The following is a 16692-nucleotide window of genomic DNA, read 5'->3' on the forward strand; positions in this document are numbered from 1 at the left end:
AGTTTCAAATATGATTTTGGAAGAAACAAGCAAAAATCAATTTTCCCCTCATCTAAACAAGTTTCAACCTGGCCTTGACGTCCAAACACTTTTAAAAGAGGCTCTGAATTGCTTAAAGCGTTTTAAAATTGAAATTTCTCAATATTTGATTTTGAACGATCGACTGAAGTGAGTCGCTTTACACAAAAACGCAACTATGCTGTTGCAGTGGGAAGGACAGGGGAGGATTTGTAGGAGTTACATATTAATATATTTTTAAAGTCAATAAAAAGGCATTTAGGAAGAGAACCAAAAAAGGGGAAAAACACAAACCATTTTATTTTGTCTGTCGTTCTATAGTCCTAACAAGACCCAAGAATAATGTAAATACAGAATTCCTCTTAAAAGTTTAGTGGAGTGTTAATAGGAACACGAGCTATGTAATAATGTATAAAAATTGCAGGAAGCTACTTTAGAAGAAACCACTATTTGTTTATTGAGAAAGACATAGAAAATACTTCAATTAAACTGGTACAATTTCGATTTGGTATGTTTGAAATAGATTAAAAATTGAGAGTACAATGAAGTTTGATTCCCGCTATTTAATTACGAAGAACCTAAAATAATTCAACACTTTGTGATGAGAGCAGGGATTAATACTGTGGAGAATGTTTGAGAGAAAAACATTAGAAGCTAAATTCATAAATTAATATTTTACGTCAATATATTAGTAAACATTTCCAAGTCAGTCTGATTTGGTTCTCCTGTCCAGGAAGAAAGATAAATGTTTATTTCGGTTAAATCATAGCTTTTCCTGCTTTTTGTTTTTAATTTGGTGATGCAAATTGTGCAAGTGTTTTTCCGCACTTGTGAATAAGTGCTGCATTTCTGACATGTTACACGGGGGGTGGGGGGGGTGTGTGCTGTCCAAGAAGTGATTGAAGTTGAAAATATGGATACCCGTTTTTGTTCAATTCTTTACTACTGTGAACTAAAGAACTACAGCACTTTATATTTGTTGGTTGTCTGGTTGCATTGTGATTAATATTCTAATTACGTATCTGGACAGACAGCACGTCAGCGCCATAGGAAAGCCGCGTCTCCTGCTGCCATTGCTAGTGACATGAGAAATGGGCTAATACATTGAAAACTTTTAAAATAATACAAATTGCATGAATAAATATATGCTTCTTTCAGCTCACCTTGGGCTTTTGGATTGTCGATGCATAATCATGTAGCTGAGTGACATTTCTGAAGTCTTAATGCATTATTATGCAGTTCTTTATATCACAGTCATTTCTAACAAGTAATTATTTGTTTTAAATAGAGTTTGTACATGACGAACTAAAAGCTTTTAATTAATTCTACCATAAACAAACTTGCAGAACGGGCATGTTCATTAAATATATTCAAGAAAGAGTTGGATATATTTCTTAAGGCTAAAGGGATCAAGGGATATGGGGAGAAGGCAGGGACAGGGTACTGAATTTGGATGATCAGCCATGATCTCATTAAATGGCGGAGCAGGCTCGAGGGGCCGAATGGCCTACTCCTGCTCCTATCTTCTATGTTTCTATGTTAATGAACTTCAATATAGCGAAGTATGAGGTGGTACATTTTGGTAGGAGGAATAAGGAGGCTACCTACTCCTTGGAAAATAAGAGTCTAAATGGAGTAGAGGTGCAAAGGGATCTCGGGGTATAGATTCACAAATCATTAAAAGTAGCAACACAGGTAAAAAAAAAGCCATAAAAGTGCAAATAAAGCACTGGGGCTCATTTCTAGAAGAATAGAATTAAAAGCAGAGAAGTTGTTAAACTTGTTTAGACCCTTGTCTGATTGTCTCATGATTTGAGACAGTGGGGTGGCAATATGGCATTACTGTATACAGGAAACTCTTATCTGGCACCGGCGTGGTGCCGGTTTATCAAAAAGTCCGGAATACAGGGAGATACAGTAAAAGGTACGAGAGCCCCGTACACGGCCACAGATCCAGGTGTCCCTGTTGCATAGCAACAGGTGCAGGAACCCCGGTTACATGGCCACAGATCCAGGAATGGCCACTAATATGAAGTAAAACTTACCTGAACCTCCTCCTGAATTTTGCTGATTAACAGAGATTTTCGGTTATTTAGGTGTCGGTAAATCGAAAGTTTCCTGTATATGCTTTTAAGTGGTTGCTGTTGTCGTTGTAAATGTTGTTGCTGTTGTTGTAAAATTTGTCCACAGACGAATAGGTCACGCTCGTATGAGTTTGTGGCCTGCTCAGTACAAAAATTTTTTTTTTTTTTTTTTGGGAACATTGTTTGCACTCATTTTCAAATAGTCGCATGAGGTTTTTTAAGCATCGAACTGAACGGGTAGATGAGACCATAGCTTAAAGTCTCAAATGGAGGAGAATTTCATCCAGCAACAATCTGTGCTGGATTTGACAGTATTTTTATTCTATCCAGTCCCTCATCACTTATTGGTGACAGTCAGTGCTCAACAGTCAATACTTTTTTCCCCATTATAAAAGTAATGCACGTGATCAAATTCGCCACTTTCAAGACTTACAGTGCTGACTTTCCGGTGCGTGGGTCAATGTAAGTTGTCGTCCTTCTGTTATGATCCACAAAGTACGGAACGCCATCAACTGTGAAGCGCATCTCCCATCCATCTGGCAAGGGCTTCTCATTGAGAATGCTGCAGGAATGATCAAACATGCATCAACTGTGGAAGACTGTAGGGTGAACAATGTCAGGAGGCAACCCCACAGCCATGCTGGTGGTGGCCACCTTGGAACCAGGCTCTTTCCTCTCCTGTGATATTGCATCAATGCTCGCATTTTCATCACAACACCTCACAAACAGTAACCCGCCACCTCATCACACGATACAACCACAGTAGAGGATTCCATGGATGAAAACAGATCAAAAGGTTTTTTCGCTTGAAACCACAAATGCTGGAATCAAAACGTCAATTTTTGAAAAATCAAATATAGATTACATAAAACAGGCTGGCATTAATAATACCCTCTTAGCTTTCATTTTGTTATATATGGCATCTGCACATTAATATCATTACAGGCTCCAGCTCTTCAACCACCTCCCCCCGCCCCCTCCGGTTACTGAAATAACTGCAGTCTATTCAGCTAAACTTCAGTGCGCAAGGAAAGGTACAAGACCAATTTGGTATTTATTTACAACCAAACTTTAAACATGAATTCAGCATTGGTTTAAGTGAATTGTGTACGCCCTATTTGCACAGTCCTCCCCGGCTCAAGTTATGGCCTTATGTTTATGATACTTCCATGGTTTCAGCCCACAAATATGATCAATGCAGTTTCTTTCTTCACATACCAGAAGGAAGGTGAACAGTGCATGAGGGGTTCCTTTCCTAACCCTATTCCCAGTGTGAATGCAATGGAGACAAAGATTAAACCACAGATTTGCCACTGATAACCTAAAATTCTAGGATTGTAGCTAGCAAGCCTGTGAAAAGTGCCTAGCTAATCACAAACTGTTGCAATTATAGACGACATATACTGTATTACCAGCACAGCATCTCAAGACATCCCCAACAGAGAAAGGCCTAATGAATTAAAGACAACTCCAAGTACTGTAATAGCATTTTATTTATGGGTTATTTCTCACACTGCACAGATGATAATGGACACCCAAGACTCAAAGCTGCAGCTTAACATGGGAAGTCTGGATGATGGTTATAAACCAAAGTAAATCTCAACACCTCAATAAATACTGCAGGGTTCAGCCCACTTCTTCCCAATACGCATTCTTCTCTTCTATTACCTACCAGTTTTCTCGCTTTCCTCCTGAATGCATCAATTTCTTGCTAGGATATGGCACCACAGGCCAGTCAATTCTCAATCCCTTTTAACATTATAAACTTGGCCCAATGGTGCATCACTTCTGTTCAAGAGGAGGATCTGTTCCACTGTGGTTCCTACAGACGACACAAAGCTGGGTGGGTGGGTATGCTGTGAGGAGGATGTCGTGAAACTCCAGTACGATTTGGACAGGTTGGGTGATTGGGCAGAAACATGGCAAATGCACTATAATGTGGATAAATGTGAGGTTATCCACTTTGGTGGCAAAAACAGGAAGGCAGATTATTATTTGAATGGCAATAGATTGGGAGAAGGGGAAGTGCAAAGAGACCTGGGTGTTCTTGTGCACCAGTCGCTGAAGGTAAGCATGCAGGTGCAGCAGGCGGTTAAGAAGGCAAATGGTATGTTGGCCTTCGTAGCAAGAGGGTTCGAGTACAGGAACAAGGATGCCTTGCTGCAGTTGTACAGGGCCTTGGTGAGACCGCACCTTGAGTATTGTGTGCAGTTTTGGTCGCCTTATCTGAGGAAGGATGTTCTTGCCATGGAAGGAGTGCAGCGAAGATTCACCAGGCTGATACCTGGGATGGCAGGAATGACATATGAGGAGAGATTGGGACGATTGGGCTTATACTCACTGGAGTTTAGAAGATTGAGAGGGGATCTCATCGAAACCTATAAAATTCTGTCAGGCCTGGACAGACTAGATGCAGGAAGGATGTTCCTGATAGCCGGGGAGTCCAGAACTAGGGGTCATAGTCTAAGGATAAGGGGTAAGCCATTTAGGACTGAGGTGAGAAGGAATTTCTTCAGCCAGAGTGGTGAACCTGTGGAATTCTCTGCCACAGACGGCGGTGGAGGCCAGTTCATTAAATATATTCAAGAAGGAGTTGGATATATTTCTTAAGGCTAAAGGGATCAAGGGATATGGGGAGAAGGCAGGGACAGGGTACTGAATTTGGATGATCAGCCATGAGCTCATTGAATGGCGGAGCAGGCTCGAGGGACCGAATGGCCTACTCCTGCTCCTATCTTCTATGTTTCTATGTTTACAGAGTAGCCACGCCACCAAGTTGACTCCATATTTTTGTAAAAACATCTTGGCTCCTTTGCTCAATCATTAGCTAAACCTCTATGTGCACACTTTCCATCTGATTTTTCACCCCCTACCTATCTTGGGGAGCTAAGGTAAATTGCAGTAACTACTGTGAGGAGGTCACAAAGAGCCTGCAAAGGGATATAGACAGGTTAAGTGAGTGGGCAATAAGGTGGCAATGGAGTATAATGTGGGGAAATGTGGGGTTATTCACTTTGGTAGGAAGAATAGAAAATCAATGTTTTTTAAATATTGAGAAACTATTAAGTGTTGGTGTTCAGAGGGATTTACGTGTCCTCGTAGAGGAAACGGTTAGCATGCAGGTTACAGCAAGCAATTAGGAAGGCAAATGGCATGTTGGCCTTTATTGTAAGGGGGTTGGAGTAGAAGAGTAAGGAAGTCTTGCTACAATTGTACAGTGCTTTGGTGAGACCACACCTGGAGTGCTGTGCACAGTTCTGGTCTCTTTATCTGAGGAAGGATAGACTTACCTTAGAGGGGGTGCAATGAAGGTTCACTAGATTGATTCCTGCGATGAGAGGTTTGTCCCGTGAGGAGAGATTGAGTAGATTGGGCCCATACTCTCTGGAGTTTAGAAGAATGAGAGGTGATCTCATTGAAACATATAAGATTCTGAGGGGGATTGACAGGGTAGATGCAGAGAGATTGTTTCCCCCCTGGCTGGAGAGTCTAGAACCAGGGGTCACAGTCTCAGGATAAGGGTTGGCCATTTAAGACTGAGATGAGGAGGAATTTCTTCACTCAGAGGGTGGTAAATCTTTGGAATTCTCTACCCCAAAGGGCTGTGGATGCTCAGTCGTTGAGTATATTCAAGGCTGAGATCGATAGATTTTTGGACTCTAGGTGAATCAAGGGACATGGAGATCAGACGGGAAAGTGGAGTTGAGGTCGAAGATCAGTCATGATCTTATTGAATGGCGGAGCAGGCTCGAGGGGACGTATGGCCTATTCCTGCTCCTAATTCTTATGTTAAGTACTACAGCCTCAGCTGAAAATAGGTAACTCAGAACAGTCCTGTGCCTGAACCTAAAACCTTACTGTTTTGTTGGGCTCAGTACCACAAAGCAGTATATTTACTCATTAAGCCACCGGGGTAGCTATAAATCATCCCTTTCTATTCAGTGGGTGGCACTTCTGTCACCAAAGATAACCCCTAACTTTTTTAAAATTTGGGCAGAGATTCAAAATTGTAACACGAACATACAAAAAAGATGGACAGGTAATGACCTACTAGTTGACACTCCCTACCCACAGAGAGACATGTTATATCCTGGGAGAGGCAAAAAAGAAACAGATTAAAATTCAGGCCATTCAGAGGGGGAAAAAAATCTGGGAAATTCCTTTCTGACCCCTTTAGGCAATCAGAACAAGTCCAGGAGAACACATCGGCCCCGATTTATTACAGGGTACCTACCTCTTGTAGGTGGTGATTTCTGCGCAAGCCAGAAACAGGTCCAGCTCTCTCTTGAAGGAATACAGCAAATCAGCGTTCACCACTCCACAGGTCCATTATTCTGTGGGTAAAGGTGATCTGCCGAACGCCTGATGCTCCCTATCTTATCCAGCTGAAATAATTGGGCCACATGAACACAATCCAGTCCCTTCATTATTTTTTAAACCTTGATCAAGTCGTCCGAGTCTACGCTTTCCTAAAGTATACAGACCCAGCTCTATCAGCCTATCTGGCTAACCAAGGTGTTTTAGACTGGGAATAAATCTTGTGCTGCCACTCCCTCATCCTCGCATCCTTTCTAATGCCTCAATATCCACCACCATGTGAGGAGACAAAACACACCACAGATTTATAGTGGAATATTTGGTATGGCTTTCTGATAGAGTATTTAGGTATTAAGCATTCATTGTTGACTGGCATTGAGATGTTGATGTACTACATCATATTGTTTTGTATTTGATTGGTACTTTATGCTATCCTTTATTCCTAAAACTTGAAAATAAAGCTTTTAAAAAAAATACTTACTAGGGCACAATTTCAAGATGGAATCTAATTTCAGAATTCAGATGATTGAGAATCAATAGCATTCCTCTCTTGCAAATTGTGAACCATGATTAGGCTATCTCACACTTTGGTATCCATCATAATATATTTATTTCATTGCACATTATAGCTAGTATATATAGAAACATAGAAGATAGGAGCAGAAGCAGGCCATTCGGCCCCTCGAGCCTGCTCCGCCATTCAATGAGATCATGGCTGATCATCCAAATTCAGTACCCTGTCCCTGCTTTCTCCCCATACCCCTTGATCTCTTTAGCCTTAAGAAATATATCCAACTCCTTCTTGAATATATTTAATGAATTGGCCTCTACTGCCTTCTGTGGTAGAGAATTCCACAGGTTCACCACTCTCTGGGTGAAGAAATTCCTCATCTCTGTCCTAAATGGCTTACCCCTTATCCTTAGACTGTGACCCTTGGTTCTGGACTCCCCGACCATGGGGAACATCCTTCCTGCATCTAGTCTGTCCAGTCCTGTCAGAATTTTATAAGTTTCAACGAGATCCTCTCTCATTCTTCTAAACTCCAACGAGTATAAGCCCAATCGACCCAATCTCTCCTCATACGTCATTCCTGCCATCCCAGGTATCAGCCTGGTGAATCTTTGCTGCACTCCCTCCATGGCAAGAACATCCTTCCTCAGATAAGGCAACCAAAACTGCACACAATACTCAATATGTGGTCTCACCAAGGCCCTGTACAACTGCAGCAAGACATCCTTGTTCCTGTACGCAAACCCTCTCGCTACAAAAGGCCAACATACCATTTGCCTTCTTAACCACCTGCTGCAACTGCATGCTTACCTTCAGCGACTGGTGCACAAGGACACCCAGGTCTCGTTGCACTTCCCCTTCTCCCAATCTATTGCCATTCAGATAATAATCTGCCTTCCTGTTTTTGCCACCAAAGTGGATAACCTTGCATTTATCCACGTTATATTGCATCTGCCATGCTTCTGCCCAATCACCCAACCTGTCCAAATCATACTGGAGTTTCTCGGCATCCTCCTCACAGCACACACGCCCACCCAGCTTTGTGTCGTCTGCAAACTTGGACATATTACATCTAGTTCCCTCGTCTAGATCATTAATATATATTGTGAATAGCTGGGGTCCAAGGACCGATCCCTGCGGTACCCCACTAGTCACTGCCTGCCACTCGGAAAAAGACCCGTTTATTCCAACTCTTTGCTTTCTGTCTTTAAACCAGTTCTCTATCCAAGTCAATACCTTGCCCCCAATCCCATGTGCCTTAACTTTACACGCTAATCTCTTATGCAGGACCTTATTGAAAGCGTTTTGAAAGTCCAAATACACCACATCCACTGGTTCTCCCTTATCTATTTTACCAGTTACATCCTCAAAAAATTCCAGTAGATTAGTCAAGCACGATTTACCTTTTGTAAATCCATGTTGACTTTGTCCGATCCTGTCACTGTTTTCCAAGTGCTCTGCTATTACATCTTTTAAAATGGACTCTAGCATTTGCCCCACTACCGACGTCAGGCTTACCGGTCTGTAATTCCCCGTTTTCTCTCTACCATCTTTTTTGAATAGTGGGGTAACATTAGCTACCCTCCAATCCATGGGTACTGTTCCAGATTCCATCAAATGTTGGAAGATGATCAGCAATGCATCTACTATTTCAAGGGCCACTTCCTTAAGTACCCTAGGATGGAGATTATCAGGCTCTGGGGATTTATCGGCCTTCAATCCTGTCAATTTCCCTAACACCATTTCCCTACAAATACTGATTTCTTTCAGTTCCTCCCTTTCATCAGACCCTATGTTCCCCGACATCTCTGGGAGGTTATTTGTGTCCTCCTTTGTGAAGACAGAACCAATATATGTATTTAATTGGTCAGCCATTTCTTTGTTCCCCATTATAAATTCCCCTGATTCTGACTGCAAGGGACCTACGCTTGACTTCACCAATCTTTTTTTCTTCACATATCTATAAAAGTTTTGAGAGTCAGTTTTTATGTTCCCGGCAAGCTTACTCTCATACTCTATTTTCCCCTTCTTAATTAATCCCTTTGTCCTCCTTTGTTGAATCCTAAACTGCTCCCAATCCTCAGGTTTACTGCTTTTTCTGGCCAATTTATGTGTCCTCTCCTTGGATCTTATGCTATCCCTAATTTCCTTTGTTAGCCACGGTTGAGTTACCTTTTTTGTTTTATTTTTATGCCAAACTGGGATGAACAAATTTTGTAGTTCATCCATGCGATCTCTGAATGTTTGCCATTGCCTATCCACCGTCAACCCTTTGAGTGACATTCCCCAATCAATCCTACCCAACTCGCGCCTCATACCATCGTAGTTTCCTTTATTTAAATTCAGGACCCTAGTCACTGAGACAACTACTTCACTCTCCATCTTAATGAAGAATTCGATCATATTATGATTGCTCCGACCCAAGGGGCCTTGTACAACAAGATTGCTAATTAATCCTTTCGCATTACATAATACCCAGTCTAAGATGGCCTGATCTCTAGTTGGTTCCTCGACATATTGGTCCAGAAAACCATCCCGTATACACTCCAGGAATTCCTCCTCCACAGTATTGTAACTAATTTGGTTAGCCCAATCTATATGTAGATTAAAGTCACCCATGATAACTGCTGTGCCCTTATTGCACGCTTCTCTAATTTCCCTTTTAATGCCATCCCCAACCTCTGCATTACTGTTTGGAGGTCTATATACCACTCACACTAACGTTTTCTGCCCCTTGGTATTTCTCAGTTCTACCCATACAGATTCCACATCATCAGAGCTAATATCCTTCCTTACAATTGCGTTAATCCACTCTTTAACCAGCAATATTCTAGTATCATTCAAATGTATTACTCACCCCTCTGTCCTAGGATCCTCCCACTGAGTGGTACGTGTTAAGTGGTTTACAAAGTACATTCTACCATTGCTGTCTGTTCTCTTTTCTACAAGAATGACATGAAGTTTTTTTAATTAGTAAAAATTGGTGACATTCTGTGCTCTATATGAACAGAAATAATCTCTAAAAAGCTTTAAACCTAACTGGGTCACATGCACTGTTATAAATTAATGATTTAAAAAGCAATGTGCATAATATTTCCTTTTATGTATGTTTCGGCCTTACTTACCCCATGCAGTTGGCAAGGGGCCAAGTGGGTCAAATTCAGCTGGCACCACCTGCTCAGGATACTGAAAATGAAAACATCAGGAATGGTTTTTTTTTAAATGCGGTTTATGCCAAGAAAGTAGCCACACACACACACACCACTGAGTAACAATGACAAACGAAAGCGCCTTCACATGTATCTGAACATGTCACCTAGAACTAAACAACACTGTGCCCTAGGGGCCAAGGTGAGGGAATGAAGAAAGGGACAGGCAGGCACAGGTCATGAAAGACAGCTCTGAGCGAGTCCCTTTTGCCTTTCGAAAATGTAAACCAGTTCGGCTACATGTAAATCAGTCCCTGATAAACTACATGCCTGCTCCACCTACCACTGACGTGTTAAAATATTTTGTATGATTGTAATCCAAATCATTCACACCGATTCCCTCTCATGTGAGGTTATTAATTTCAGCTGCGCTCTTCGAGGAGGCCCTGAGTGGAGATGAAGGGTTTCCCCACAAGAAGGGAGCAAAATGTAAAACCATAAAATGAAGTCAATTACGGAGTTGCTCCAGCACCGACTCGGGGAGGAGACTGCCTTCTAACCCCATCAGCTGGGGAAAACTACAGGAAACTTTCAATTTACCGGCACCTAAATAACCGGAAATCTCGGTTAACCGGCAAAATTCAGGAGTAGGTTCAGGTAAGTTTTACTTCATATTCTACTTGCTTTCCTCGATCTGTTGCTGTGCAAGGGTGTGGCTGCAGCTGTTGCTAAGCTACAGAGACACTTGGAACTTGTGGCCATTGTTCTGAACCTGTTGCTAAGCAACAGGGTTTGTTGCTTTATACGGAGCTCTCAGCTCTCCGTATCTTTTACTATAGCTTTCGGTTATCCGGAATTTTTGACGAACTGGCACCACGTCGGTGCCGGATAAAAAAAAGTTTCCTGTATACGGTACATTAAGACCGAAAGGTGAGGTGAGATCGAGACAATATAAACTTGCAGTGGAATGGCCAGCGGCCACCATAATGGAGGGGACCACGTACATACAAACAGATTATGGGAACTGACCGATAATTCAGTCTGATACAATGACTTCAGCTTCTGATTGTGTAATCTAAGTAGACCATAAGCAGGCCAATCAAAATCCCAGTAAATGCAGATTAAGATATATGTTTTTCCTTTGTAAAAAAACCCCAAAGATATTCACAGAAAAACCGGTGGTAGCCAGCTACTGCTGATCTTCTTGCACCAAAGCTAAATATCAGCAGGGTAGATAGTAAATACAAGGTATTGGACACCCAGATAAGTTACTTATCCAGTTGGATCAAGGACCCAGAGTCTGTGGGAAAATGAACACTCAATTGTATTTTAGCGGATTTATGGAAAACAGAGCCTGACTTCCACAAAACGTCTGGATAATTCCACTACACACGTACACAATTAAAATAATTGAAAGTGGAAAAATTTTTAGATATATGGGGATTGACATAGTAATTGCTGAGAGGTTGTTTCCCCTGGCTGGAGTGTCTAGAACTAGGGGCCATAGTCTCAGGATAAGGGGTCGGCCATTTAAGACCGAGATGAGGAGGAATTGCTTCGCTCGGAGGGTCGTGAATCTTTGTAATTCTCTACCCCAAAGGGCTGTGAATGCTCAGTCATTGAGTTTACTCGAGGCTGAGAGCGAGAGATTTTTAGACTCGAGGGATATGGAGATCGGGCAGGAAAGTGGAGTTGAGGTGGAAGATCAGCCATGATCTTACTGAATGGCGGAGCAGGCTCGAGGGGCCGTATGGCCGACTCCTGCTCCTAGTTCTGATGCTCTTATAAACACACACACGTACACAATTAAAATAATTGAAAGTGAAAAAATATATTCGATATGCTGGGGAAGGAAAAACAAGTGATATTGGATCGAGGTGGACACATTTCTTCAACAGGTGCCAATATCACAATATCGATTTTCTACACACTGGGGATCCATTTGTTTCCTTTAAAAGAAGTACAAAACGCAGCTCAATAAGTTAATTACCGAATAAATAAATCTCTGGTTGAACTGCTGCATGGCTCCCTGAAGCTGATTTCTCTGCGACTGCCACTGCTCAAAATTCCTGACCGACTCTACTGTGGGCCGCTGCCATGTGGTCGTCCTGGTAATATGGTCAACGTAGTAAATCCTGTGCCTCTCGTCAACCCTCCGCTCCCAGCTTTCAGGAAAGAATTGGGGAGGAAGTGGTTAATGACTGTAACTCATTCCAGCAGGACTGCTAAAGAAGTGAATAGCAAGCCCTAGATTTCCAATTTTGAAGTAGATTTTAGTGGCATTGGTATGATAATGGCTAACATTGGTATTGTAATGCTTAGCATAGGCTTTATGTATTCTGGCCCTTAAATTAGCTCGAGCTAGCATATCCTGACAGTGACTCATCATAGCTGCGGAGATAAGAGACTTGCCTTCATGTAAGTCAGCTGGAGAAGAACAGATAAGATGGACAGCAGTTAGCCAGGCAACCGTGCCAATTTATAGCGAAAGGATTAGTCATACAACTGAAGCGCTGGGCTTCAGCTGTGGCCTAATGGAAGGGTAATAAGCAGAGAAACCTCAAAGAGATAAGGGATGATATTTAATGCCTGTACTGCTTTAGTTTTGAGTTTAAACAGAGCATTCTTCACAAAAAAAGCTTATGGGTTCAGGTTGAATGGTTTGGGCTTTCAGAACAGGACTGGAGACTGTGGTTGACAGTGCTGCCATGGTTACTTCAATCCTCCCCAGAAGTTCAACAATGCCACTTTAAAACACATTGGCCCAGAAATTCGGGTCTCCACGGGCGAGTGCGCACGGGGTACTCACACGTAGGCCCAACGGAAGTGCTGGTTTTGTGTGTGCACTGCGCGTGCGCGGGAAACCGGAACTTCCGTTTCCTTAAAGGAAGGGGTTGAGAGGTGGAACGCGTGCGCCGAAGAGGCAGCGCGTGCGCCTGGAACTTACATTTTTTTCCCCCAGGTTTCTCCGGGAGGGTAAGTCGCCAGGAGTTACACATGTAAAAAGCAGGCACGAGGCCTGCTTTTAACAAGGTAAGTGGTGAATTAATTAAAATTAGAACATTTTTTCCACAGGTTTATTATTTTTAAATACTTTAAAGAAAAGTAAATTTATTTTTAGCCCGGTTAGAAAATGTAATTAATTTTTTCAAAAATTTATTGTTTAAAAGTTATTTTATATGTAATTTATAGTTATTTTAAAAATGTGATTTAAAAAAATGTATTTGAAGTTTTAGTGATGTTTTGGGGCTTATAGTATTTATAGTTTTGACAGCTCTTCCTGTCAATTTTATGAATGAAGCATTCCCTGCTACCATTGGCTCTCCATGGCCCACGTGATCCCAGGGGACGCATCGAACTAACTGCGCCCCTGGGATACGCAAGCACTGCGCGCCGGCAGTTGGAGCAGGCCCAGGATCGGAATCCCACGCGGGCCCACAGCTCAACGGCCGGCGCGCAAAGTAAGTGCAGGTCGGAGGCTTGCACCCGCGGGAAGCCCCCGACCCGAATTTCTGGGCCATTCTAAAGTGCAGATCACAAGTAATTAGTGTGTGGTATAAATTAGTGCGACACAGGCACGATGGGGCGAATGGCCTCCTTTTCTGTGCTGTATAATTCTACGCAGCAGGAAATGTATAAAGAAATCAAACCCATTTAATAAAGCAATCCGTGAGGTTTCTGTACTATGAGCAGCAATTATGAAAAGGGGATTGTTGAGACTGGTTACAGATCAAATATGCTCTACTGATTCAGAATTAAACATCACGAATAGAAATACTAAACCTAGCTGGTCCAAAGGCTCATAAGTAAAGTACTTTGCCCCTAAACCACACAGCAACTCAGGAAGGTCCCAGGTTCAATTCCTGGACTATACTGAGTTACCCAATATCAGCTGGGGTAGGAACAAGGGCATTGGTTTTGGCCGCAATGCCGAGGGGTTAAGAAAAGGAGAATCAGCTAGTGTACACACTCCTGATCACTATACAGTGACCTTCCTTGGAGGCAAGGGTCAGATTGTATCCGACTGTGATTCCTCGCACCATCAAATGGCTTGTTGTTACTCACTTGACCACTCGGAGGTGGTACTGGAGGGCTGCTGAAACTGTATGCCTTACAGCGGAGGGGGATAAAAGTATGAAAGAGAAAATCATTCCTTTCATCTTAGAAAAATGCACTTTTCATTGAAAATTCTGCGAAGAAAATGCTACCTAAAAGCCTCGAGGAAATTGTGCGTGAAGCATCTATATTATAGAAGTCGTGAGTAAATAATTATTTTAATCATTGCCACCACATTTTATGTTTCATTACCAGCTAGTAAAGACAACTGGTAGATCTGCAAAGTAGATACTCAAAGACAGCCACTTACTGATGACATCCCAAGTCGACATATTATCTGACTTACCCTGGAGGCAACGCCTGTGGTCTTTCCCATGTTGTTCGTTTTTCAATGTGATCTACAAAATACAATCTGCCGTGCTGATCCATCCTCTGCTCCCAGCTATGGCAAGAAAATAAGTAAAATCTTCTGCATTACTAACAGCAAGAAGCAGCACATGAACAATTATGTTAAATTTCGCTTTCCCCACCACCACCAGTATCCGGAAAGCGGACTGCTGCCTACATAGCCTCCGTACACCATTCAAGACAGAGTGGCGCTGTGGAACTTCATGGCCATGGAGAAGGGAAGAGAAGTGGAAATTTTACACAAAATGTGTCCCCTGCAACCTCTTAGAAGCAATTCTGAAGTATAAAGAACTGGATTAAGACAGGTATTAATAACTAGCTATCTTCTTTGACCACATTTATAGTTGAGACAATTCAGAAGACAAAGGTTTTCCCCTTCAATAAAGTTAATTCCTAAAGGAAAATCAAAAATGTTTCAGACATCTATTCAATTTTTTAAAATAAAAATGATCAATTTTATTTGCATGAATTACTGACTTGCATCAACATCTCTGCTCCAGAGATATTTCAATCAGTTGATTTTGATCTTAAAGGAACTAATCACATCTGTTGTGCAATTTCAGTGTCCTGTAGTTTTTCTGACCTTTCTACGTTGCCTAGCCTTTTGTGCAGGTGCAGAGTACTGTGAAGTGATTCATTTTGCTAGGAAGAATGAGGAGCGGCAATATGAACTAAATGGTACAATTTTAAAAAGGGGGTGCAAGAACAGGAAGACCTGGGGGCGTATGGACACAAATCTTTGACGGCGGCAGGACAAGTTGGGAAGGCTGTTAATAAAGCATACGGGATCCTTGGCTTTATTAATAGAGGCATAGAGTTCAAAAAAGGTAATGCTAAACCTTTATAAAACACTGGTTAGGCCTCAGTTGGTGTATTGTGTTCAATTCTGGGCACCACAATGCCTTAGAGAGGGTGCAGAGGAGATTTACTAGAACGGTGCCAGGGATGAGGGAGACTGGAGAAGCTGGGGTTGTTCTCCTTAGAGCAGGGATTTGATAGAGGTGTTAAAAATCATGAACGGTTTTCATAGAGTAAATAAGGAGAAACTGTTTCCAGTGGCAGAAGGGTCGGTCACCAGAGGACACAGATTTAAGGTGATTCGCAGAAGAACCAGAGGCGAGATAAGGAAACTTTTTTAAATTTTATTACACACAGCAAGTTGTGATCTGGAATACACTACCTGAAAGGGCGGTGGAAGCAGATTCAATAGTAACTTTCAAAAGAGAATTAGATAAATAGTTGAAGGTAAAAAATTTGCAGGGCTATAGGGAAAGAGCAGAGGGGAGTGGGACTAATTGGATAGCTCTACCAAAGCGCCGGCACAGACACAATAGGCCAAATGGCCTCCTTCTGTGCTGTACACATTCCTTTCTGGCGCAAGAACACAAAAGGAGAAGCAGCCCAACCACAGCTAACAAAATAAATTAAGGATAGTATTAGCTCCAAAGAGGAATCATATAAAGTTGCTAGAAAAAGTAGCAAGCCTGAGGATTGGGAGCAGTTTAGAATTCAGCAAAAAAGGACCAAGAGATTGATTAAGAGGGGAAAAATAAGAGTATGAGAGTAAACTTGCAAGGAACATAAAAGCAGACTGTAAAAGCTTTTACAAGTATGTAAAAAAAAAAGATTAGTGAAAACAAATGTAGGTCCCTTACAGTCAGAAATGGGAAACAAGGAAATGGCAGAGCAATTAAACAAATACTTTGGTTCTGTCTTCATGGAAGAGGACACAAATAACTTCCCAGAAATTATTAGTAAAAAAAATAGTACTGGAGAATTTAATGGGACTGAAAGCCTGATAATCTGCTTCCCAGAGTACTAAAAGAGGTAGCCACAGAAATAGTGAATGCATTGGTTGTCATCCTCCAAAATTCTATAGATTATGGAACAGTTCCTGCAGATTGGAGGGTGGCAAATGTAACCCCACTATTTAAAAAAGGAGGGAAAACAGGGAACTACAGACCAGTTAGCCTAACATTAGTAGGGAAAATGCTAGAGTCTATTATAAAGGATGTGATAACAGGACACTTAGAAAATATCAACAGTATTGGACAAAGTCAACATGGATTTATGAAAGGGAAATTGTGTTTGACAAACCTACTGGAGTTTTTTGAGGATGTAACTGGTAGGATAAGGGAGAACCAGTGGA

At 41.9% G+C, this 16692-nt stretch overlaps 1 protein-coding gene across 2 annotated transcripts in view; it reads right to left on the reverse strand.

Moving 5' to 3' along the window:
• Positions 1-16692, reverse strand: part of LOC147108866 (E3 ubiquitin-protein ligase Itchy-like) — a 105227-nt gene that overhangs the window by 34216 nt on the left and 54319 nt on the right. For both annotated transcript variants that reach the window (XM_086005786.1, XM_086005787.1), the window contains exons 10-14: positions 14482-14577; positions 12070-12244; positions 10056-10116; positions 9788-9872; positions 2536-2664 (exon numbers count right to left, since the gene is read on the reverse strand). In XM_086005786.1, coding sequence (XP_085861912.1) covers positions 2536-2664; positions 9788-9872; positions 10056-10116; positions 12070-12244; positions 14482-14577 — 546 coding nt within the window. The remainder of the gene's footprint in view (positions 1-2535; positions 2665-9787; positions 9873-10055; positions 10117-12069; positions 12245-14481; positions 14578-16692) is intronic.

Source organism: Somniosus microcephalus, chromosome 13 (genome assembly GCF_052327205.1).
Source record: "Somniosus microcephalus isolate GS21.2 chromosome 13, FLI_Smic_1.0, whole genome shotgun sequence".
NCBI lineage: Eukaryota > Metazoa > Chordata > Chondrichthyes > Squaliformes > Somniosidae > Somniosus > Somniosus microcephalus.